A 25,594-nucleotide genomic window follows, 5' to 3' on the forward strand; every position below is an offset into this window, starting at 1 on the left:
ACACAGGCTGGACATGCAGTAAGGTATTTGGAGCACATTTCAATCCTAAATTCAAAAGGCAGTTTGTCACAAAAGAAGTTACAGCTGCAAACTTCAAGGTGATTCTCAATATTCTTCGCACAAGGACTGTTAGTTCCTCACTGCACACTAATGAGCAGACTGAACGGGATGATTACCAAACTGATTCATGTCCTGCAGATGTTAATTCCAATCCATAAAGTATTGAGACAATGAAATGATAAAAATAGCTGATACATGAATACTACCGAGTCCTAAGAGATACAGAAAAAAATGACAACTCACTTGAAGAAGCAAACCAGCCATATTACATCCCTCACCCCTTGATAGAAGAACACCTGCCATAACAGCTGAATGAAGCAGCACCAATGAAGAGGCATGCATTTTGTCATCTTTCCGATGTCCCCTATCTACGCTAATTTCATCACAACCAATTAAGAAACTTTGACCCAATACTGAGAAGATATTGCCTTTTCAACATAGTTTTTGCAAATCACTAGTTGTATTCAGCAAACAACTAATAATTACCAGAACTTCTGTATTTTTGTTGAGGTTTTCCACCTTTTCTCATCAGTTCACTCTGAGGTCACTTCTTGGAATAAATTAATTAAAAATGGCTTGATTTTTATCTATAAGATTTTTATAGGATTCACTCACCTTTTCCCACTAATGGTCAGCCATCTTATTTCAAGGCAAGATTCACTATCAATTGAAAGAATGCTCTGGTAATACAGTAACTTGAAAAGAGATTCTCCATCAGGCAAGAGAAACTTTAAAAGCAGGCTAAAGAGATTTACAGGAAAATGACTGAAATAAAATGTCTACTTGTTTTGGTGATTTTATGTTCATCATTCATTAAATGAACAGTTAACCGAGGACACTTTCTTGGTTTTGCCTTAAGCACATTACCCAAACTACAGAAGCATAAAGCAATTTCATGCAGCAAAATCAGCGGGAGTCATAGTGCTATTCTCACTAAAGCAAGTTATTAATTTGAATTTAGTAAAGTGTTTGTTTTTTTGTTTTTTTTTTTTTATGGTTCACATCTTAACAATGCACTTCATGCAACTATTTATAGCTCAACAATTTTAAAGGTCTACACTGTCAGTCCATTGTAATGTACAAAATGTCCAGCACAGTTGGCTTTATATTCAGTACATATAGTGTGAAAGAAAGAAAGTGAAAGAGTGAAAGAAAAACATGACACAAAAGACACTGAAATTTTTCTCAGCAGAAGTAAATCATCCTCATCCTAAAAACAAATTTAAGTTAGTTGAATGAGAGTAATGAGCACAGTGTAGGATAAATACAGAAAATGGAGTAGCTGGTACTTTTCATGAATATCCCATACAAATATATGCAAGCAGCAACACACACTGATCAGTAAACTCATGAAACTAATAGAAAAGGAAAGTCTGCAGGAGAATATAAAAAAGAAAAGAATGAGGTAAATCCAAAAGAGAAAAGGCAGGGAGAAGAAGAACGGAAGTGCAGGAGTGAAGTTAGATACTCCTAGCTTTGCACAATTACACAAAATTACTTACACATGCTAGGTTTTTGACTATTGCTGAGGGGTTTTTCTGTTTTCAGTTCAGGATGATTTGAAGCCAATCAGGAAAAGAACAAACTCATTTCATGTATGAATCAAGTCACACACTCGATCTTGATTTTAAGAACTGTATATGATATTAGAAACAACATAAATTATATATTGAAATATCTATTCACTCTGATGTGTGTTTTAGTCAGAAATCATGAGTAAGACAAAAGTAACCCTTACTAAGCTCAATATTGCAAGTCTCCAAATGTCCAGTCAACTAGCACTCTGAAAATACCCAAAGTCTTTGTAGGCATCTGTTTAAAGCACTCTTGGCTTGCATATACTTAAGTCTTTACAGAACTGAAGAACTTGGTGCTTATCCCATGCCACGCAGACGGGCAAGAAGGCTGCAAGTGAAACCGGCCACTGCACATGATGGAGCCTTAAGGCTCAGGCAGGGCACCATTTGGCATTGTAGTATGGAAATTTTTCAGTCAATTTAACTCCATGTTCCTCTCATGACTTAAAAGCTTGTGCTTTTGGAGACTAAGGTCATTATTTCAATGATGGAAACAACTTACAGTCCTAGCTGTTAACAGCAATGTTTGGGAAACTACCAAGAGAAGTACTAATGCTCTTAATTGTAAATAAACTCTTATTTCCATCTCCTCTACAAACTGCTTTGTCTAATTAAGTTTGTCTAGCTCTTCTCTATCTGTTCTGAGTTTTTTTTTTTATATTTCATTTCCCTGTCAAATAGTGAAGATGTTAAATTGTTTCTGTTAATTTGGCTGAGTATTTTAATACTATCACATTTTACGCTCCTTACCAGGTTTTTGTATTTCCATTTTGATTTTCCTTTCTATTTGAAAATTAAATACCAAGAGACCTGAAAGAATAACCATACAGTAATAGTATATTGCAATAGAGTTTACTTGCTAATGTAGGCATGGAGTAGTACCTAATTAACTTATCATAAAAATAAAAAAGGATCATATCAATACACATGAGAAATACTGGGTTAATGATACAATAAAACCACAGCTATATTTACTACTAAACTACTAGTTTTACTACTAAACTACTAAACTACATGAACATGATCCAAATTATGTCTGAAAATTCTGAAACCATACTAAGGGAAAATAACTCATGGCCATTAATTTCACCATTCAAAGATGAAAGGTCAGCACTGGTAAACAGAAAAGCTCATCTGTCATCTGCATGCAATAGTTTGCAATTCTGTGATTATTTAAACTGTTATTAGGAATTCAGCATACAATACATGCACACTAATACACACTACTTGTTTCTCTTCCCCCCTCCCTCCTTTTCTGCTACTCGGGCTTGTTTCTCAGAAAACTCTTGTGCTGTCTAGTGAGAAGCACATGAAAGATATCCTGCGTAACTGGACAAACTGTTTTTCAGCACAGACAGGTTAATTTTGAAATGAGGATAAGCTGATGCTGATGGAGACATGAAATGGGATCATAAGACAGTTTTCAACTATCACAGAAATAACTTTATTAAAAGCAATCAGCCAGAGTAGGAATGATATCTGTGCACTTCTCCACGTACCAGTATCTTACAGCTCCTGCAAAAGAGAAGAAAAGGAAGTACATGAAAAAATAATTTAGTGCTCTACATAGCATATGATCAATTTTTCCACACTGCTTACCTTTTTCTTCTGCTTCCAGCAGTTACTGGAGTAGGACACTGTCACTACTCGTTCTAGGCATAGAGGACACAAAGTTATAGTTCACTGTCAGAAACATCAATTTTTCTATAGAACCATAATATGCATTACAAGCACACCATTGTCATGGAACATTTATTGTGATACTTACCTTCTGCTTTCTGAATCCTTGCATCATTTACTGAATGAAACTTGACATTTACATAACACCTCCAAGTAGGAGAAGGACAAAGTAACACCAGTTCACTGGCTGCATAAACATGGCACAGCTAGGGCATTCGGAGCCTTTTTTTTCTGGTAGCAAGATAACTTCAGTACACAGTAAGCAACTCTCTACTAACAACCCTTCACCCCCTAATACCTTAAAGATGGATTCCACATTCACATGGGCATGTCTGGATTGTACTTACTACTTGGAAGCCTCCTCCCAAATCCCCTCTCAATCAGAGATAAAAACTCTCACTGGTAAGTCTTCTGGCAGCTGTCTCTACCACCCCTTGTGACATGCAGGTATTGTTTTTGTCCCGCTAGGCTCATTTTAGTAGCATACAATATGTGCAAGTCATTGTCTACGTATCTTTGCATCTGGTTAAACTGCAGCTGAGCCTGAACAAGGCCAAGAGTAAAATCTCAACATTGCAACTCGTTAAGTTTCGTTAACATACCTGTGTTGTGTCTGTTTTAGCAATTCCTCAACCTCAGCAAAGCATTTACCTAAATGCCACATTCAAAATGCAGGTTACAACACTGACTGGGTATAAGGTCACATTTAAATACACAGCTGTCTGTTCAGTGTTTATGTCATTGTCCTGGGTTCAGCAGTAGCAGTCATTTTTCTCCTTGGTAGCTGGTGCAGCGCTGTGTTTTGACTTCCAGCCTGGGAACAGTGCTGGTTGTTGCTAAGTGATGTTTACCCTGACCAAGGACTTTGTGAGGCTCATGCTCTGCCAGGGAGGAGGGGAAGCCGGGAGGAAGCAGAGACGGGGCACCTGACCCAAACTGACCAAAGAGGTATTCCATACCACAGCACGTCATGCCCGGGGTGGGGGGTAACTGGGAGTTACCCGGAAGGACACGGGCTTCTGGGTCAGACTTGTTTCTTGGCGAGTGGTATTGTATTCTCTTCCCTCGTTATTTTCTCTTATCATTGTTGTCGTTGGTGGTAGCGGTGGTGATTTGTGCTGTACATTGGTTGCTGGACTGTTCTTGTCTCAACGCGTGGGAGTTGCACTCATTCGATCCTCCTCCCCAGCCCTCACGGGAGCGGGGAAGGGGAGAGGCCTGGGGCAGGGGGGCCTCGATTGCTCTCAGCCTGGCACCACTCACTGGGAGTGAGTGAACAAGCTGTCTGGCTAGGGTTTAAACCACAACAGTCATCCAATTACCTGTATTTCATGATGAAAAGTGTTTACCTCTGAGATACACCAGCCATGCAGGAACATAGGACACATGCCAAATCCCAAACCAGAATGTACACACAATTTACATAGACAAACATACGTACAGCAAAGCCCCTCTGTATGCAAATGAGATGCTGTGTCCTCAATTGAAATTCAGTCTTGAAGCACAGATCCTTTCTCTCCAAGGTGACAACAGAGCATGAATGTTCTTGAAACCATCACCATACAGAAGAGGTTTGTATCTGGCAATAGGTTTCAAATGGAAACTTACCTGAAGATTTGTATCCATTTTTAAGGTTTCACAAATTCTTTTCTTGTAATCCACAGATAACATTTCAACCTTACCAGTACCCCATGATCAGCACATAAGGATACGCAGCACACATTCACATTGGCTGTGACAGACTAATGGTTATATGCAGCACTACCGATGATACACACCCACTTCTTCAGACTGACATCTGCGCAACGCAACTAGAGCCCTCCCAACCCAGTCCCCAGCAAAACAGGGAAAAGTAGACCAATTCTTGCTTTATAAACTTGTCAACATAGTGTTATCATTTTTAATTTTTTTAATTTTTTAAATTTTTTAGTTTCCATAAGTTTCATCACAAATGTTTAGTAACTTTTTTTCCTAACAAGAGTAGAAAGGAAGATGGAGATAGGAGGTGTCTGGCCTCTTCTCCCAAGTAATAAGTGATAGGCCAAGAGGTTAATGGCCTCAAGGTGCACCAGCAGAGGCTTGGATGGGGGGAAAAAAATCTTAACCAAAAAGGTGCTCAGGCATTTGAATAGGCTTCCCAGGGAAGTGGTGGAGTCACCATCCCTGGAAGTGTTCAAAAAATGTGTAGATGAGGCCCCCAGTGACATGGTTTAGTGATAGACTTGACAGCCTGGGGGTAACGGTTGGACTTGATGATCTTGAAGGTCTTTTCCAACCCAGTCGGTTCTGTGAACTTCAGTTAGAGAAAGCAGAAGAAGGCAAACACAGAGGAAGGTCACCAGAGTAAGTTACATATATCAATATTATTTAATCAATTTTTTGCACACAGTTCAGAGCATTACTATTTTGATACAGGCAATTAACAGCACTTATAAATTAACCGCAGAGTAAATCTTAATCTTGCTTTTTAAAAATTACACAAGTTAATCTAACCCAGTTCATTGTCAATACAGAAAATGCAGATAAATTGGAAAAATGATGTACCAATAAAAGTACACATGGTAGCACTGAAACAAGATGGTAGCTAGGCCACAAAACAGATAAATCTCTCCTTCCCATAAAGCAAAACATATCCCCCAAACTTAGCCAAGATGTTGTAAGGCAACCTGCAACATGTTCAGCAGGTGCACGTTGACTTTCATTGAAGAGATGAGTTTTCCTAAACAGATACAACCATTAGCAGAGCTTCCTCCAGCCCCTGAGGAATCTCTGCTTCATCCACGACTTTTATAGCACACAGACATCAGCTGTTTCTGTAAGGCTCTCTGATCTGGTGCTCATATCTCTTCGCTAGAGATGACTCTTCTTACCAGGTAAAAGAATCCCACAGAAAGTGCTGGAGATCTAAATCCATTTTAGGCTTCAGGATACTATTGTTATTTTGCAGCTTACTTAAAAAGGACAGGTATTTCACAAAGCAAACAGAAAGACAAGGTCCCAAGAGCAAAGCTTTTACTAAGTTTGAAAATACAAAATCAGAAGAAAGTAATGAAAATTTGGGGTGACATGAAGCACAAAGGGATTCAAGAAGCAATGACAATGGTAGTAAACATTACAAGTATCAATGCCTATCAGAGTAGCCCCTCTTAGTTCTTCAGGAATTTACTGAAGGAGTAAATATTTATATATTTATTTATAAACATATATGAAGATGAAATATTTTAGATGCTTATGATTAACAATTATTAGACAGATATGCTATGATAGTACAGAAGGATGATTGTGATCAGAATATCTAATAATAATTTTGTGTAAGCAGGAGCCTAAAAAAAGCCAGTGTGCCATATTACCAGAAAAGGATCTATCTGCTTCATATTTTTAAAAAAGGAACAGAGGGAAAACTGAACTTTATTTTTAAACATATGCTCTTTAGAACATGTACATTCTTTGCTCATGCAATTGAACATTGGTCCTCTCTTCCATTGAGGACAGTAGCGTTACAGGGTTTTTATAACAGATTAAAAGCTGCTAAATAGTAACTAAGGCTAGGACCATCCGTGCAAACACTGGTTATTTATCTTCATTGTCTGTTTGCTGCTACAAGACATTGTGTTTCAGAGGACAGCTTACTAGCTGCACATTCTGTGAGCTGTGAAGGAATTAACGAATTTAGCCTCGTTTTCTTTTTTTTCTTCACAAGAAGGAAAAATACTAAATTGTTGCGGTTTTGCTTATGCTGCCCATCAGCAAAACCAACTTCTACCATTTGGAAAAATCAAAATGCATCTGTCGCAGTGCATGACACAAGGTCACAGAGTCAATTTAGTTAACCGGATCGGGTATTCCTGGAGTCTTAGGCATACAACTGTCTTAGCACAAGGAGGAGGCACTGAGAACCAGCAGAGTGAAAATAAAGGATGCACCATCTTCTGCAATATTAACAAATTCTCAGAATATGGAAAATTTAATACATTTCACATTGTAATCTTTGCAAGGAGATACATAAATTTTAATATGATCTCATTCTTGAGTTACTTTATTGCTCTGTTCAATTAAATAGTATTCAATGATTAACCACTTACAAGGATATTATATTTTATTCATACTCAATTGACTCCAGTCAAACTGCTCTGCTTTTTCCAGAAAAGATAACTAGTTCTAAGGAAAAATAGTTATTTCCTGTGTAAGGCCTAAGTATCAGCAAGGTAAAAGTAGCAACTAAATATAGCAACTTTATTTAAATATAATAAATACAGCAAGTATTATTTTTGCAGTTCACACATGGGGAGATTCAGGCTATCACATCATAACTGCTTACACCACTGATACAGGTTTAACTGCTAAGCAGCCTAAGGATGAGGACTGTCTCATGTAATGACTATTTCCATCAAAACTGTAGCAACCTGCCTGTTGCACTTTCTTGAGGCATTTTATTTTCAACTGTGTCCATTGTAAATTACTGCTACAGAACTAAAGATAAAGATCCTGGATCATCAGATTAAGTGGTGTAGGTCTACCGCTGAAATAGTCTTGTTTGTTTATGTGGTGTAGCAGGTTATTCCAGTACCAACTCACCTTCACATTTCATCCCTTAACATCTTAACTCTACTCATTCTTAGTGTAAGAAATAAGTAAAACCGATGACTCCTTGTCTTGGGCACTGACTTTGCCCAGAACACTTATGTCCAAAGATCACCCTCAGGCCTTTGCATCTCCTTGAATACGGCAGTTAAAGCAACGATTTCACTGCATCAAGATGTCAGTATCTGCAACTCAGCTTTCAAATGCTACCTGTTGCACCAAAGTAACCTGGTCACCCATGTTGGGTATCACAAGGTATTTGGCTTCATCATCACATTTTGCATCAGACAAAAATAAACCATTCAGCTCCGAAGTGCAGTTAACCACTTGGGTCAAAAAACCCATATCACCATGCTATCTAATGCTAACAGTACATCACTTATGTCTTCTCATTGAATAAAAGCTGCTTCTTTCAACCTCTCTTTTTTTTACAAACTTGCTGCCTCATATAAGCATTACCAACACCCAGTCTGTTTTCAATTGACATGAAACTGTTAATACAAGTAGATTTCTAGTTTGTAGGAACATTGTGATAGTATTTACTTACCTTTGCGTTGGAAATTTAAATAAAATTGCATGTATTATCATTGGTGAGACACTGGGAACTATGCAGACATGTTCACCAATCCAGACCAGGGGTACTGTGCTCCTGCACGAGCAGTGCATTATTCTCCCACGCACTGCTGTGCTCTCTTGCAAGGAACCAGGGAGCAAAGGCAAGGAGGCAGCAAAGTCTGCACCCTCTTGTAAGGAAGACATAAATTTGTGTGCTACACCCTACTGAAAGATGTTCCAGAGATTGCTGAGGAATCTAAATGCAGAAAGCCTGACAAAAATTATTGTAACTGAGAATCTAAGGCACAGAGAGATTAAAATATCTTGCCCAAAGCCTCTTCCAGAAGATCACACCAGAGGGAAATTGAATCTAGCTCTCACGAGTATCAAACACAAGACTTCTTTCCTTTTTTCTGTTTCCCTGAGGTACTAGAAAGTGCAAACCGTTTCCTTATCACCAGAAATTTCACAAAGCTTGGCCACTCTGATCACAACACTTAAAATTTTTAAGGACATACTATCCCTTGAACACATACTTGGCTTTCATTTAATTTAAGAAAAGCTGCACCTGCATACATCTGAACCATACACTGTTATATTTGAAACATTTTAAAACAGATATTCCACTTTATTATCCCTGCATTTAGCTCTATTACACATACAAAGAAAGAGATACTGCAAAACAAAACCAGCAACAATATCAAAGTATTAGGTATTCATGTCTGAGAAGGCACAGTATTAAGTGTTGTATGCAACATAACCTGACATTATCTAAAATGGGAAGAGGGTGTGAGAACATGACAGTGGTTAATACAACAGTCAGTGTAGTAGATAAACTGAATGCATAACTGTTGTTCAACAAGTCCTGCATGTGACAGCTAAGGATCTGGTAAGAAGTGGATTTCAACAGGTAATGAAAAAGCAATGTACCAGCCTTTAACTGCTGAGCTGAGTTCTGGAACTGGCTGCTACAGGAGATTGTGGAGGAAGACAGTGTATCAAGTGGTTCACAAAAGCATACAAAATTCAGAGAGGACAGACCCCCAACAGGATCTCATCCACTTCTTCTGGCAAATATACATTAAACTAGATATGTAGCTAGTGTGCATCTCAACAGTCCCCTGGAGCACCTGTATAGACAGATGTTCCCATGTACATGACATTTTAGCTCTACATACTGTGGAAGGAGTTCAATCTTCCTTGGGAATCCAGGCTTATATGGTTTTCAGGCAAAATTTCTGGAAAATTATGATGGGAATGGAATTCTTAAGGCAACTAAACCCACAAATGCAATGAAAACATTGCAAAGAGAGGTCCCTGGATCACATACAAACAAGGCTAAGCTCTGCAGCATCTATATACTGCTATTTTCCATAACTGGAAAATGTTCTTCCCACTAATTGCAATTATTTTCTATAGCACAGAAGTAAGCTCATGAGACAGGCTTTGCATGAGTGGCCCTAATTTGATAAGTATATTGTCACCTGATCTCTCTGTATAAAGAGCAGGGATGTGCCCTTTGCTATGAGTGCAGTATTAATTCTGTATGTGCTTACACTTCCAAAGTAATTATTCCAAAAGACTGGAGGAGGTTTTAAGAAGCACAAACATTTCACTTTTGCATAAGATTCTGGAACTTGCTTTTTTCTAGCATACAGAAAACCATCTCAATCCTCATTTTAGACTGCTGTCTTAATATTTACAGGCTTGAGACACAAGATTTCATTAGTTTCTCTATCATTAAGATCTGTTTCAATATTAAATAAGACAATCAGAAAGCTACTCATATAAGAAGACAACCCTGAGCCAAGACTCCAGGGATTGGTTTTATTTCAAGCTTTAAAGAGATATCAAAAAAAAAAAAGAAAATCAACAAGAAAACTAAAATACTCATAATAAAGTTAAAATAATTCAGCTTTGCCTCCTGGGTAACACTTTCCCACTTCCTATGGAAAGACTCACGCTAACTACCCTACATACATTCCTTATTTCTTTTCTGTATATGCTTGTCCTTCAATTTGTATGCCTCAAGACTTCTGCATACAATTTAAGTTAAACAGTAAAACTGGGATATATGCAGAGCCTTTATAATGACCATTTTCCAGTTGTGCTTGTCTATTTAAGTCTGTGAAAACACTTGCATCAATTCCAACAGTACTTTTGAAGTTTTATATAAAGTGAAGCGAAACACTAAACTTTTGGAGACCACAGAATGGTTCTCTAGAGAGAACTGTTCGCTAGGGATAACTACTATATGTATGCCACACAAGTTCAAAAACAGTAGGAAAAAAATTCCACAACCTGCTGGCTATCCTCCTGCTGATGCAGCCTGCCACACAGTTAATATGCATCACCATATTGGTTTCATGACAACTGATAGTCAACTTGTCAAAAAAATCTTCGTATCACCAGTTACAATGACTAGGCTACCATATTTTTAATTCTGAAATCTAAAAATATAAGTAAAACTCAACATAGGGAAAGGACACATTAAAAACATTTTTTTTTTCATTACTCTGACATAAATTTGCAAGTTTTTTATTATTGGATTTTTCAGCCATATTTAATGATTTATGCAAACTGTTTTTACAGAAAGGATGCACCAGTCCACTATCTCTGCTAATGACACGCCTTAGCTTCATAGAGGAAATTACCTATGTTCTCCACAAATCACCAGCTGAGAGGTGAAGCAGTGCCATTTAAGCCTATCATTTCATCAGGCTATGAACTCATTATAGGGCAGCATCTGAGTCAATACAACATCATTTTTTTCCTTTCCAAAATTACAAGAAGCAATTATTCACTCCTGCGTTAGCTTTCTCCTAATCTGAAGTTAACTTATTTCATAGAATCACAGATATTTGTCCTTTTTCTTAAAAGTGTCCCACTGGTTTGTCTGTTAAAAGCCAATGAAATGTTTCTTATTAAACAGTTACATTTAACATCGTAATCAACACGAAATTCTGAAGGAAAAAAAAATCTAATTTAAATTTCCTTTATATGCAAATAGACAATCTTTCAAAAAATCACATATAAAATATTATTCCTCAAATCTCATGATATAGCCATATAATATTTATATTATGTTTCACTAAACAACAACAGAATACCAAAACAACATTATGTAGCTTTTAAGCCACCTGGCAGTGAACAAAAAAAACCCCAAAACAACCCAAAACCTTTATATAACTTTAAATATAATCAGTAAATATAATAGAAGCCAAATCCAAAATCCACTGATGGAGGTCATGGGAGTCTTCCCATTAACTTCCATGTGCTTTGGGATAAATATGAGCAAGTAAAAGGAGTAGAAATTAAAACTTACCCATGAATTCAATTCCTAAATGGTCTGCTATACCCAAGAAAGCATGTAAAAGAAAGAAGAAAAAAGAGATAAAAATGTTAGAAATAGACTAAACTGCAAATTTCACCATTATCATCACTGGTAGCATTCAATATTTGTATGGCAGAGCTGCAGAATACCATGTTGGGTCAGGGTCCCATTGTGTGGGTACTGATCAAAAAGAAAAGCAGAACTCTGCTCTTCGAAGGGTAATCCTAAGACTTGAATATAGGACACTGAGCTGTCACAGAGAGAAGTGTACTTGGCAAAAGACGTGAACGCCTTTACTCACTGTATTTATATTTGACTTGAGTGTCTCAAGCCAGCTATCTATAGGAATTTCATTTTCTTTTTATCCTGAAACTCCCCTCTCAACATGCTAACTACTTACTTACTTACTTACTAAGTCATTACTTAGGTTCTTGCTTTCATTTTCCCTGACAGAGATCAAAACCTAAAGAGATGAATGGAAGGCTTTGCAGAGTGTTGCAGCTCTCACTACAGCACACTTGCACCCAATGTGATTGCAAAACTGCTATCTCTTGTGTAACAGACTTCAGGAAAGAGCAGCCATGTTCTCTACTTAGCCATCTGACTGATATGATGTAGTCATTTCAGCACATTTAGAACTGAAGCAAAAATGTTAACATTTTTAGAATATTGACTGTGAGATCAAAACATCCCATGTGAGATCAAAACATTCAGGACCCTTTTTCACATGACAAATTAGGGTATATATCTCTAACAGATGTTTTAGTGCAAAGTAGATTTAAATTTACATAAAACTTATTAATTTTTAAGTGTATAGAATGAATGTTTAAGTTGATAGGCAGTTACAGAATAAAAACCTTTCCATCCTGCAGGGACAGGGAAACAGAAAAAATGCTAACTGACTTTTCAGAACTGTGTAAGGGATAGTAGCTTCAAGTCCAAAATTAAACTGTGAAAGGCTGTTCAGAAAGCCTGCAAAATGCAGTTCTGTTTCACATGTGACGTTAAATAATTTGTTTTTCCTGGGGAGGTAATAATCTGCATTATAAAGAGCAAATAAGATTTTTTTCCCTTTAAAATATAATAAAAGCAAAATACTTCCATTGTGTCTATCTTCCTTTCAAGTTATAGTTACATTTCCTTAATACAGAACAGATTAATACATGATTTTGCCAAAGTTTTCAACAGCAGTGTATGCAGAGGAATGCAGTAGGGAAAGAGCAGGAGTGTTACAAGAAAGACAGAATAAGACTGATGTGTTGGCTCGTACAGGGAGCTAGGAGATACTACTGGAAGCTGTGTGAAACAGTCCCATTAACTAATGTACTGCAACCTTCAAAAGCCCACTTAAGAATGATACAGAAAAGTTAAAGGAAGATTTTCCAACATAAAAGAATAATTTTAAACTCATTATCTAATGAATTGTCAGCTCTGGTACCTGTGATGAGAATGTGAAATATCTGGGTTTCTGTTGAAAATGCTGGGAGTGATTTGCCTTTTGCAACCTTTGAATCCTCCCAGTAGAGGGCATTGAACACCAGCTTGCCCAGTTCACTCAGAATACAGAACTATGTAATAGTTGCTAAACTCTACATTTATTTTCATTCAGAAGACCCAATATGCATTTCAAAAGAAAAGAACATAGGATGATGATATGTGGTATAAATATCTTAGCAGCGTGATTTTAGGAAAGACATGTTATGCAAGTCTAGTGACACCCAAATGAATCTTTCTTTTTGGTATTAAATACATGACTCAGAATCATACATAGATGTATTCCACATTACAATCTTCTAATTCATCTTCTTGCATTCATGTACAAGCATCCCGTACAAACATCCCTGGTACATTTGACACAGGGATGCATTTTTTCTAAGAGCATCAGTTCAGAAATACCAAAACTGCATTCAATGTACTATATTCAGTGATTTGTAATTTGTTTTTTTATTCTTTAATTTTCTCTACCTGTGAAATCTGCGGACACTATCTGCATGAAATTCACATCTTGCATCCTTCTGTAGACTGGAACAAGATGCAGTCAACAACTGATTACTTTCAAAAATGTAACAGAGACTGAAGTACCATACTCCGCTCTCCAAGGAGCTACGGATATTCACACATTAATCAAGATCATTCAATATCATCTTTTTAAGTCAATCTAGAACAGCTGAAAAAACAATCCTCCTTTCCTAACTGGGCTAGCCAGTTTTCTACTTGCAGTCTGCAATCTCCTGAGTTCACCAACATAGTTGAAAGCCACTTTCTCAAAAAGTGCATAGCAAATACACCTTTCCTTTAAAAAGACGGAAAAAAGCATTTTAGCTCACCTTTGGGTGGCTCATATGTAAGTGACAGTGAAGGGTGTCTGTAGCCTCCCTGGCAAATGTATTCCACTGGAGAAAGTGGAAATATGGCAGGTTATTTATTTTAAATATCTCATGTGCCTGGAAAGCAACTTTAGCAACCACCATAATATATACTGCTGACAAAGTTGATTTAACCAGATTATGATGAAAGGATACCTAGTTGGATAAACCTGTACACTGAAATATCCAAGCTGCCAATTCATATCATTAACCATAGCTCAACAAGCTCACACAGCTATGTGAGAATAGAAAATAATAAAATTACAGTTCCTGCAGATTCAGCACGTGCTGGCACTGGTGCAGCCCTTGTACAATGGCAACAGTGTCCAAGCGTGGGAGCTGGCCTCTGTGCTCACCTATCTGTTTGGGAATGGATGCTGCACCAATGCCAGCAGTGGCAGAAGAGCCGTGGCTGGGAGGTGGCAAAGGCAGCTTGGCTGGAGGCCTGCTGGATGTACAATGGGAAACACCACAGGCGACAGCAGCGCCCCTGGGACTGTACATTGCCAGCAAGCCTTCCACACCATCAGGTATCATGCAAGCACCACTCAAATGCAATAAACCATGGCTGGTGGTTTGTCTTTTCCTTCCCTCCCCTCTTTTTAAAACTGCAAAAAGTCTGTAATGCAACCATTCTCCATGTTCTTCCCCTCGCTCCCTGGTTTGAGTGTCAGCCTCTGTGTTTAAAAGAGAAAAGGCATTCTGATCCCAGGAACAACAGCACTACTTGGGCTGCTCTGAGACTTCAGAAGCAAAAAGGAAACAGAAAAAAGAAAACCATATTAAGAACCTGAATGTACTTGCATTGTTCTCTTCCTTTCCCCCCTCGGTGCAGAAATTCAGTTGCATTCACAACTTATCAAAACCCTAACTTTGAAACTTGTTTTCCTTAAGAAAAATACGGCTCCCGCAGCAATGGTGTTTATCAAATACTCAGCATGTTGAATGGGGGACACTAGGCAGGGAAAGGTCATAGAAGAAATGTCACCAGTCATTAATCATACCCATGTTTTGGCTCTCAATGTTTTTATCATTTTAAGATGTCTATTCCACTAGCTACAGGAAAAAGATTAACCAACCAAAACAACAAAACACCACAAAACATGAACAAACCCAAACCCCATATATCTTAGCAGCTGAAAAAAAAAGGAGAGGAGACAACTGCTTCCAACCCCAAACCCTTACCTGAGCTAGCCCTGGACAAAGACTGCCTCCATGACCCACATACACCTTTTCAGAAGGCAGAAAGTGAATGCTAGCTGTCTTGGAGTACAGGCTTTACAGGGCAGTTTGCCACTTCCAGTAGAGGAGTGTCTGGATTCCCATACACATAAAGGGGTCAGAAAAATCCCTGCTGGAAACAGTGGCAAGCGAGTCCCCAGGGCTCCTAGGGCTGTTCTTCCCACCCTGTGCCCATCGCATGCGGGCGACAACGAAAGGTGGGATGAGGAGAAACACATGGAATAGGTTCTGATCATCACTGGGTTGCCTTCTGGTGATCAAACATCAATCTGGTGGTTACTCTCACAGTGCTGTGGCAAAAATAAATGTATTTTGGAGATGGGTTTTGTACCCTCTTAACAACAGCAAGAAACTCCCAGCAGGTCCATGTGAGAGACAAGCATGGCAGTGGGAACTGCACAGTAGAGGCAAAGGGGGGAAAGCAAGCTGTGGTGGTGACCTAAGACTGAATCAAACACTAAAATATAAGGTAATAACGAGGCAAAGGGGGGAAAGCAAGCTGTGGTGGTGACCTAAGACTGAATCAAACACTAAAATATAAGGTATTAACCCATGACATGCCACAGTGTAACAAAGAACTGCTGTGCTGCTATATAGCAGTAATACATAAATGATAAATTGCCTGCAGAGCACTTCCTTGGACACAGTGAGTGCAGTGCCAAGTAATTCACCATCAAGCAATGCAGTTTCTTTAAGGTCTCAGTTCAACAAAAATGCACATGAAAGCTGTTAATGTGCTGAAGAGTGGGTGCTGCTCCACAAGATGGGCTCATTAGCCAAATAAAGTGACTGTAATTTACTTTTGTTATTGCAATTTCTTCTTTCTTTCTGGTATTGTTATGTTCTTAGGAACTTAAGATATTGCTCAGGAAGAATACTCACTTTTATATTTTGTTTTATAAATATATCTGTATTTCGTTGTTGATGTGGGGAAAATACTGTGCCTTATGGTCCTTGCACTGTGTGAATTTGTTGCTAGTATCAAAGCCATTTTAATTTATACTTTATGAAAACATACACACCTGGGAATACCTGATAACAAGCACAAGAGAAGATAAATTTGCACTCGCTAAAGGATTAATTTATTAATGCTTCACAAAGAAAATGCAGCCTTGTGTCTGGACTGTGGTTTGTTAGGACTTTTTTTTTTTTAGTCAGAGAGTCATAGAATGGTTTGGATTGGAAAGGACCTTAAGATCACCTAGTTCCAACCCTCCTGCCATGAAGGGGCCTACAAGGACACCAGAGAGGGATTCTTCATCAGGGACTGTAGTGACAGGACAAGGGGGAATGAGTTTAAACTAAAACAGGGGAAGTTCAGGCTAGATATAAGAAGTTCTTTGCTGTGAGGGTGGTGAAGCACTGGAACAGGTTGCCCAAAGAAGTGGTAAATGCTCCATCCCTGGCAGTGTCCAAGGCCATGTTGGACAGAGCTTTGGCAGCACGGTCTAGTTTTAACATGGAGATTTTTTTCCTCAGTTAAAGATAGGTTTCATTATCCCAGGTACATTCTAAGCTATACTATGAACAGAAATATAAACTCAACATGTAAATCTCACAAATCTATAGAACAAAAATCTAGGACATAAAAATACTCATTGTAGACTACTACAGACACTTCCATCTGTTCTAAGGATAGGCTGACTTTGGTACGGAGGAGACAGCTTTAGGAAATCAACGCCATAGCAAAATATTTTCTTCTGCAAATGAAACTTAACACTTCAAATAAACTCATAAGATTTGTTAAATTGTCCTTGGTAGATTATTGTCTTGAAAAGAAAATGCAATAATGTGCTGCAAGATACCAAGGGACAGCTCAAGTACACTGAACAGATTATCTGGTTGCAAGTAACAGGATAAAGTTTAACTTGTAAATATCAAACCGATCAAACTTGCTCTGAAATGAAGAAAAAGCCTTTGATTCAGAAAGCAGCTAGATTAGGATACTAATTAAAGATACAAATTGCTGCTGTCTTATTCATTATGTTTTATTATAAGTTTGGCAGCACAGAGTTATCAGCCTATTTGTATATTTAAGGAAGCTAAATCCACAACCAATTACATATATATGAAAATACATTATTTTCTCAATCCTCAAATATATTATTTTTTGGTGCCTTATTTTGCATGTGAGCAGGTAAAATTATGGGACAAGGGATTTCTCCATTTAGTAAGACAGGTACATTGCTCCTGTTTTCTCTTGGGCATCCACTGGAAATTACAGACTTAGCAAACAGACCAAATGCTCTTAGAGCTTGGTGGCTAATACAAGCACCTGAATGTATTGATGGATTTTACAAATCTCAGTTATTAGAAAGCACAAAATTTTATTCTATTTTTTCATTTCAGAGAGATTCTGGCAATTTGTTTCTGTAATTAATTTACAAAAAAAATACTCTTCACAATGTAGTTTTGGGTGGTGGAAAAGTGACTGGGACAGTTCAGGGGAATGAGAGGTACAAAATCAAGACAGCTCAACTACTGAGTTTTCAAAGCACCTTCACTGAAAGATATGAAAGAAATTTCCCTCTGTGAGACAATTAAAAATGGACCAAACTAAATCCTGAGAATGACTTTGAATAAATGACTAATACCTGATGCCTCCATTTACCATCCTGACAAAGAGGACTATTAAAATTTTTCTAGATGCAAAATTTCCCTGGTGACAGGTAGGCTTTTTTCTACACATTAGCTGGTATAATAGTAAGTATAGAGAATGTATCAGTAATTTGCTCCACCTGTCAAGACACAGTGATGCAAACCATACATACACATATCCTTTCCAAGATACTTGGTCAGTTTTCAATAAAATTATATATCACAGTTACAGAAATGAGAAAACATTTAAAAAAAAAGAAAGAAGGCCGTAAGTCTTTAAAAACTTAACAATCGATTATATTCTCAATATAAACGAGACAAGATTTAAATTCTCCATTTGTGTAGAGGGTTAATTTTATTTTAAACCAAATTAAAATCCTCAATCTGCAAAAAATAAATACTGAAAACATTGCTAAATTGGAAAAAAACTAGATTTGCTGTGAGTATTTGTATGGCTCTGGAGAGGCTATAGCATAGCTTCAGGACAGAACCCCCACTCACTATCAATTCTATCAGAAAGGAACATTTACAAAACATCCAATAAAGCTTGCTGTTATATAAATAATAAACAATGTTGAATAATTGAATAAACTATCAATTTTCTTTCCCTTTGAATGACAAAAGCTTGTGGCTGCGGTTTACACCACTGAAGTTGGAAGACTGTTTCTAGCTTCAGAAAATAAATAATAACTGCTCCAATCTTCACAGGTTCAAGACAAGTTGGAGATTTCAACTACTTACCTCATCTGCAGCATGCAGCTCAGAAGATTAAGCTTGCCTCCTCTCAATAAATTTTAAGACCTTATATATTATAATCCCTACAGCCATTTGACTAAGTTACTTCTTGTTGACGCACTATGTTGGATTTTGATTGAAAAAAATAGTCTCCTCAAACAATGTAAGCAATTCCTACTGATACCCACAATACTGTAAATCAGCATAGATTCTAACCTTAGGTTATTTTTTGTTACTATAGTTAAAAATTCATCAGAGCTAACAAACATGTCTTTGATTTCAAAGCGATAAATAGCCTACTAAAATTACCCCATTAAAGTTGTAAAATGTCTGAAGAACCTGTTTAAAAATTTCATCAAATCCAGACTAAGACATCTAGTGCTAGCAAAATGCAGCAATGTTTGTTCTCTGAATAAGCCACTGTTTTCATCAATGAGAGAACAGCTAAATATTAGTTCTGCTGCTATATGCTGATATATTTTTGCTGATTTACTTAACATTCATTAATCAACAGAACTGCTCAACATGTATAGGGACTTTGACTCATCCCAGAAGAGCGGCATGTAAACAGTAAGTTCACACATAACCCTTTCTCTCCAGTCAGAAAACTAAAAGATGCTTTCTGATATTATTTGTGAAAAATGTAATGCTGTTTCCATGAAAATTAATAACTACATCAAATGAAAATAAAGCCGCTTCTAAAGAGCCTCATAGCTCATGCTGCAAGGTTATTTATGAAGTTTTCTCTAAGTGTATGTTGAAAATGGTAAAACCAATGTGATCACCCTGAGATCAACTTCCTCACTGTTTCCTCACAATGAGATTAAAGTAAACACTGCACATTTTATCCTGGTTACTTGATTACTGATATTAGTATAAATTGTGTCATGGTTTAAAATCAACTGGTAACTCAGTACCACGCAGACACTTGCTCACCCCTTCCCCTTTCCCCTCCCTGGGTGGGATGGGGAGGAAAACTGAAAGAATGTAAACCCCATGGGTTGAGATAAGAACAGTCCGATAATTAAAGTATAATGCAAAACTACTACTACTACTACTACCACCACAACTAACAATAATAATGATAAGGGAAATAACAAGGGGAGAGAATATAAAACTAAAACTGGAAAGGAAAAGCACAATAAAAACAAGTGCTGTACAGTACAATTGCTCACCACCCGATGACTGATACCCAGCCCGACATGAGCAGTGATCAGTCCCTTCTGGGTGACTCCCCCCAGTTTATATACTATGCATGATATGCTGTGGTATGGAATACCCCTTTGGCTAGTTTGGGTCAGGTGTCCTGTCTCTGCTCCCTCCCAGCTTCTTGTGCCCCTCCTCACTGGCAGAGCATGAGAGACTGAAAAGTCCTTGATCGGTGCAAGTACTACTTAGCAAAAATTAAAGCACTGGTGTGTTATCATCATTGTTCTCAGACTGAAGCCAAAACACAGCACTGCACCAGCTACTAGGAAGAAAATTAACTCTATCCCAGCCAAAACCAGGACGACTGTTAAAACCAATGATTCCCATAGATATTCTGAGAAAAATCAAGATTTCTCTGACATTCTGCAGTTTTGACAGATCAATAAACCCCTGTATTAGCACTGTAATTGCAAAAACCAAAAAACTTTCCTTTTTGTTCCTGTTCATTACTGAAACCTTAACATCTCCTCAAAAGTTCCCTTCCCTTCCCCCTACTTCTCCCCTTCGCTCCATACATAACACTTTTTTAATATTGCTATTTGAAAGTCCAAAGCCACATACCAGGATTTCTGACTATTAAGACAAAACACCAGTGTAACTATCTGACCAACTTTTGCACTTCTGAACTCTTCCTGGGCTTCTGCAACAGTTATTGCAATGACTACGCTTGTCCCACAGTTATAAGTGCATAATGGGTAATTTCAGCACTGTTACAATCGAGGAATCATGAGAACTAGGCTATGGAACAATATATTCTTCTATTCTTTTCTGTATCATTAACACAATGGTTCCTGCAGAATCAAGACTCACACTGCATAAAATCCTGGTCTGAACTTTCAAGACTGCAGCTGGGTTTGAACATATTTATGTGGTTATTTTCCAGCTATGCTATGACCAGGTCTCATAAAGCTATACAGGAGAAGGGAGTGGAATCATATTTTCTGTCAAAACCCAGGGAAAAGTAGAAAACATACCCCAAAAGCATGTTTGGTATTTTCAAAACATATGGTTGGGAAACTTGTTGGAACCATCTATGAGTTATATTATTTATCTTGTCATAGGCATGAAAAATTTTATTTGACTGCAGTGTTCTGTGGGAGAAAGAATCCTCTTTTGGTTAAATAAGTGATGCAAAATGTCTATTAAGGTAGAATAAGTCTATGAGTTTCTTAGACATGACTGTAGGGATTTTTCTGCTATTATTTCCAAATGGGTAGTTGATAATATGGGTCTGTAAAATATAACCAGCTTCACAGAAACATTAAAGGAATTGCTAATAGCTCCTTCGTCTTATGAACATGCGACATTTAATAAACATTTCTCATGCTAAACGCTACTTTATTCCTTTCACAGATCATTAAGCTGTCCTTCACTTGCCTACTTGCATCAGGAAAATGTTCCAGATGCAATTGTGTTTACTGCTCTCTAAAAGTACAGAAAATTTTGTGAGTTTTTGTCAATTTCTTAAAACCTAATCACTTTCTTCAACTTTAGGACAAGGAATACACACCCATTTGTGGACACACCCCGCCCCCCCCAAAGGCTTTATTCCCTAACACACCGAGAGATTTATTCCTATTGCAATCAAAAAGCAAACCAAAAAGCAGAGTACAGGTATTTACACCAACATTTTTACAGTATTGACTGATTTTTTCTTTTTTTTTTCCTGTGAATTATACATCTCTACTCCAACGACAAAAGTTGTCATTTATTTATATCTATACTTACCTACCTAAATAACTGTTTTGAGTTTTGCACAAAAGGACTCAGAGTCAAAAATGTGGGATTCTTAGAATTTTTTAGAAAGATGCTGGTTTTTACCTTTGTTTGGGAAACTGCATTTCTTTAGGAATCCAATTTTGACAATAGTAAGCACATTTGCTGTACATGGAAGACACTTTCTTATACTGTTTCATTTTAAATAACACAACGCAGCAAGAAAATTATTTGAACATATTCGCATTATTCTGTGCATATGTCTCACACATCGTGTAAACAGCTGCCTTACAAAGCAGCATTACTGAGCCTCATTTCCAGCAGGATGAAAAAGGCCATAAGCTTTAATCAAAAATTTCCCAGCGTTTGTGGCATTTGCTGCCTAATGGACTCACTGGTCTTCCTTGTGATAGGTAGCGGTGTGTGTCAACCAACCTTCCTGAACCATCAAGAGTTTATTAACACCAAGATATCCAATGTTCTTCCAAACCTTAAAGAGGCCTTTTTCTAAGAAACCAGTCACAGAAGTACATTTACATCTCAAATCCAGCTGTAGGCGAGCAATTCACCTAGATGGTGCTTAAAAGGGTTTTATTTTTGAGAGGTTTTTCTCAGCTATGTAGGTCTCCCCTACTTAGTGAGGAAAAAGAGAAGCATCTCTCCTTTTCTGTTATTTCTTTCAATTTCACAGGGCTATGTACTGAAAGCTTTAAAGAACTTATCGCATTGAAGTTTATCAGAAAACACAGCATCTGCCCAACATCTCTTATGATTTAATGAAATAAATACCACACAACACTTCACAAAACCACTCCTATTACTGTGCAATTCTCCCATTTCTGCAAGAATGCAGTATCTATGGCAAGGGAACAACTCCAAATATACTCACATCCCTTCTTTTTTGTGATGCTATTTTCTGTTCATTTTACAACTCACTTGATAGTGTTTGTTGGGGTTTTATTATTTTTTTTTTTTAAATCTGCTTCATGTTTGTTGGCTGTCAGGGAGTGCAAACCATGCACATACACAACCTTGCTTGCACTGTGTTTATGCAGTCTGTAGTATTAAACATTAGAGGACCAAAAGTTCAGGCATAAGTGGCTTGCTAGAGAAACTAACATGGTTTATTTTTAGCTTCTTCTTGTTACCAGTGAAATATCTATCAAAAGCCTTTGTGATTATACCAAAACATTTGAGCAGTTACATTTTTTTTAAAGCTTAAAACCACTTAAATAAACACTTTATTTTCTATGTAGTGTTTCCAGATTCAAGGAAAGGCTCCTTGAAGGACAGGAACACTTCAATACTCAATTTGCATGCTCTCTCAAGTCACCTACCAGGTGCCTTCCCCAAAGTCTGTACTTTGACGTTGATGCTTGATATGAACAGTCTTAAAGGAAATATACTGGTAATTGTCAGCCTGTATATGGTATCAAACAAAAAACAGCAGATGGGAGCAGAAGAGCTCCATTTTCCTCTAAGTTAAAATCCTTTCCTGACATCTGGGAATAATTGGTTCAAAGTAATTGATACTAAGACAGATATGCTGCAGAAACACATGGATTTGGAGAACAGGTCTGCAACATACAGAGCACTGCGTCTGAATTGCACGATTTTTGAAGTGAGATATCTAGACAAGATGAAGATGAGTTATTTGTTGAGATGTGAAAACTATGGGCTGAGGTACATTATCAAGGCACTGAGGGAATGTATCTCTTACCTGAAGCTATAACATTTCATATGGTACCGTTTCTATTTGATTGTGGGTCTTGGCACACATGACCCAACATCAGACCAACTTGTGTTTATGAACCTGTAAATAGTATAATAAATAATTCCCCATACTATGCAGTCAGATATAGTACATGCAAATGGAATTCATGCCTAAGCTGCCTTGTTTATGGAAAGTTTATGGAAATATATTCTGCTTCAAAGCTATTAGCTAATAATGTAAACAAAAAAGTAGCAGCAAAAATGGATGTCAAAAAATGACCATCAGATCTTCCTCACAGAGTCTGAGCGTCTTGTGTAATTTTGGACACATGACATAAATATGTGAATTCTTATATGAGGGTAACAATCTGAAAAATTACTTGATTGCTTTTGTAGTTGAGTATTACAGATGTTGACATTCTTTAATACTATAAATATATTAAGATATCATTAACTACTATAAACACACTTCACAAAGGTGGTCTAAATACGTTAATGCTCGGGATGGGTAATATGACTCATCCATGACATTTGAGGCAGACACAGGGCTATGAAATAAGAATTATTAGGTGCTATCAAGAGCAATTGAAAACAGCATGTTGGAACAAAAGTATGTGATGCGTACACAACCCAGAATCACCTCCAACAAGAGCAGCAAAATTAAAGCTACTGCTTGCCCTCATTTGTATATGATGATACACTGCAATTAATTGCTATGAATATAAGAATAGTGCCAAAGGCTCCCATGCATAGAAATATTAAACTCATTGAACATATTCACTGTCAGAGCCATTCAAACAAACTGCTTGTGCACGTATCAGATGCAAACCAGAGTGATACCTATATGCTGATACCTGCAGCGCTGGCAGTTTACATCTGCCCCTAAAGCTAACTCACAAATTACTGTAGCAATCCACACAAAGCAGCATATGAAAAAAGTAAAAGGAGAAGAATTCATTCTGTGACCTTCATAAACATGAATTATGATTTAAAAGCTAGAAAAAGTGGTTTAGGGTACTCATTCGTTAAAAGATTCCACTGAAAAACACAACAGAAAACTAGCAGGAAAGATTGGAAGAGCCATGGCAGCCTGCCCTCTGTGAGATACCTCAGTGATGTCTGTGATTTATATGATCAAAGTGCACATTTTCTTTCTTCTTATTTCTTCTCCATAATAGCTTTTAATAAATCCCAGAGAACATTCCCCGATCAAAGGTCTTTTTCATTCCAGATTTAAGTTACAACTTTACATTAAATTAGCTGTTAACAATAGGGAGGAATTCAATATTTCCCTTATAAGACCTTTCTACTAGGGCAGATATTACTTTGACAAACAAAACCAGGGCAAAAGGAAGGTCTGGATTCTTTTCAAGTATAAACAAATTAGGTATGTCAGTAAGTAAATGAGTTCTGTAGGATGGGCTAGAAAATGAAAAATAAATAAATAAAATAATGTTATAACCTGCTTAGGCAGCTGTGAACTCAACTCAAAACTTTTTACTTATCTGTGGGCTATTCAACTTTCATGAATTATCAACATGGAAAGGGGAGATCATCTTTTCCATGCTTTGCTCCACCTCTGCACCTTTCTTCACAATTTGCAACTCAAGCTCTGCAAAATGGATGAGCTAACACAGCAGGTAATGTGCCGCTGAACCGGTATGGCTCTGCAAGTACTGACCCAGGAAAACTGCAGTTCAAGTGCAAGGTAAACACTGTCATTTTCAAGAAGTGGAAAATGGCAGGCACAGGGAACTACAGACCAGTCAGTCTCACCTCTGTGCCTGGCAAAATCTTGGAGCAGATTCTCCTGGAAGGCATGCTGAGGCACATAAGAAGCCACAATGTGGCTGGTGACAGGCAACATGGCTTCACGAAGGGCAAATCGCACCTGACCAATTTGGTGTCTTCTATGATGAGGCTACGGAACTGATGGACAGGGGTAGAGCAGTTGATGTCATCTACCTGGACTTGTGCAAAATGTTCGACACTGTCCCACATGACATCCTTGTCTCTAAATTGGAGAGACATCAATTTGATAGGTGGACCACTTGGTGGATAAAGAACTGGCTGGATGGCCGCACACAAAGAGTTGTGGTCAATGGCTCAGTGTCCAGCTGGAGACCAGTAACAAGTGGTGTCCCTCAGGGATCAGTGTTGGGACCTGTCTTGCTCAACATCTTTGTTGGCAACAGTGGGATTGAGTGTACTCTCAGCAAGTTTGCCAA

The 25,594-nt window shown here is 37.7% G+C and overlaps 1 protein-coding gene across 2 annotated transcripts in view; it reads right to left on the reverse strand.

Moving 5' to 3' along the window:
• The window catches only part of NRG3 (neuregulin 3), a 417,558-nt gene that overhangs the window by 59,915 nt on the left and 332,049 nt on the right, over positions 1 to 25,594 (reverse strand). Inside the window, exon 4 of one of the 2 annotated variants that reach the window (XM_061449929.1) lies at positions 11,779 to 11,802. In XM_061449929.1, coding sequence (XP_061305913.1) covers positions 11,779 to 11,802 — 24 coding nt within the window. Of the gene's footprint in view, positions 1 to 11,778; positions 11,806 to 25,594 lie in introns of both variants that reach the window. The other variant, XM_061449919.1, reaches the window with a different exon arrangement.

This window comes from Pezoporus flaviventris, unplaced genomic scaffold, assembly GCF_033815535.1.
Source record: "Pezoporus flaviventris isolate CSIRO_AGI_PZ_B2104156 unplaced genomic scaffold, CSIRO_AGI_Pfla_v1 ptg000001l, whole genome shotgun sequence".
Lineage (NCBI taxonomy): Eukaryota > Metazoa > Chordata > Aves > Psittaciformes > Psittacidae > Pezoporus > Pezoporus flaviventris.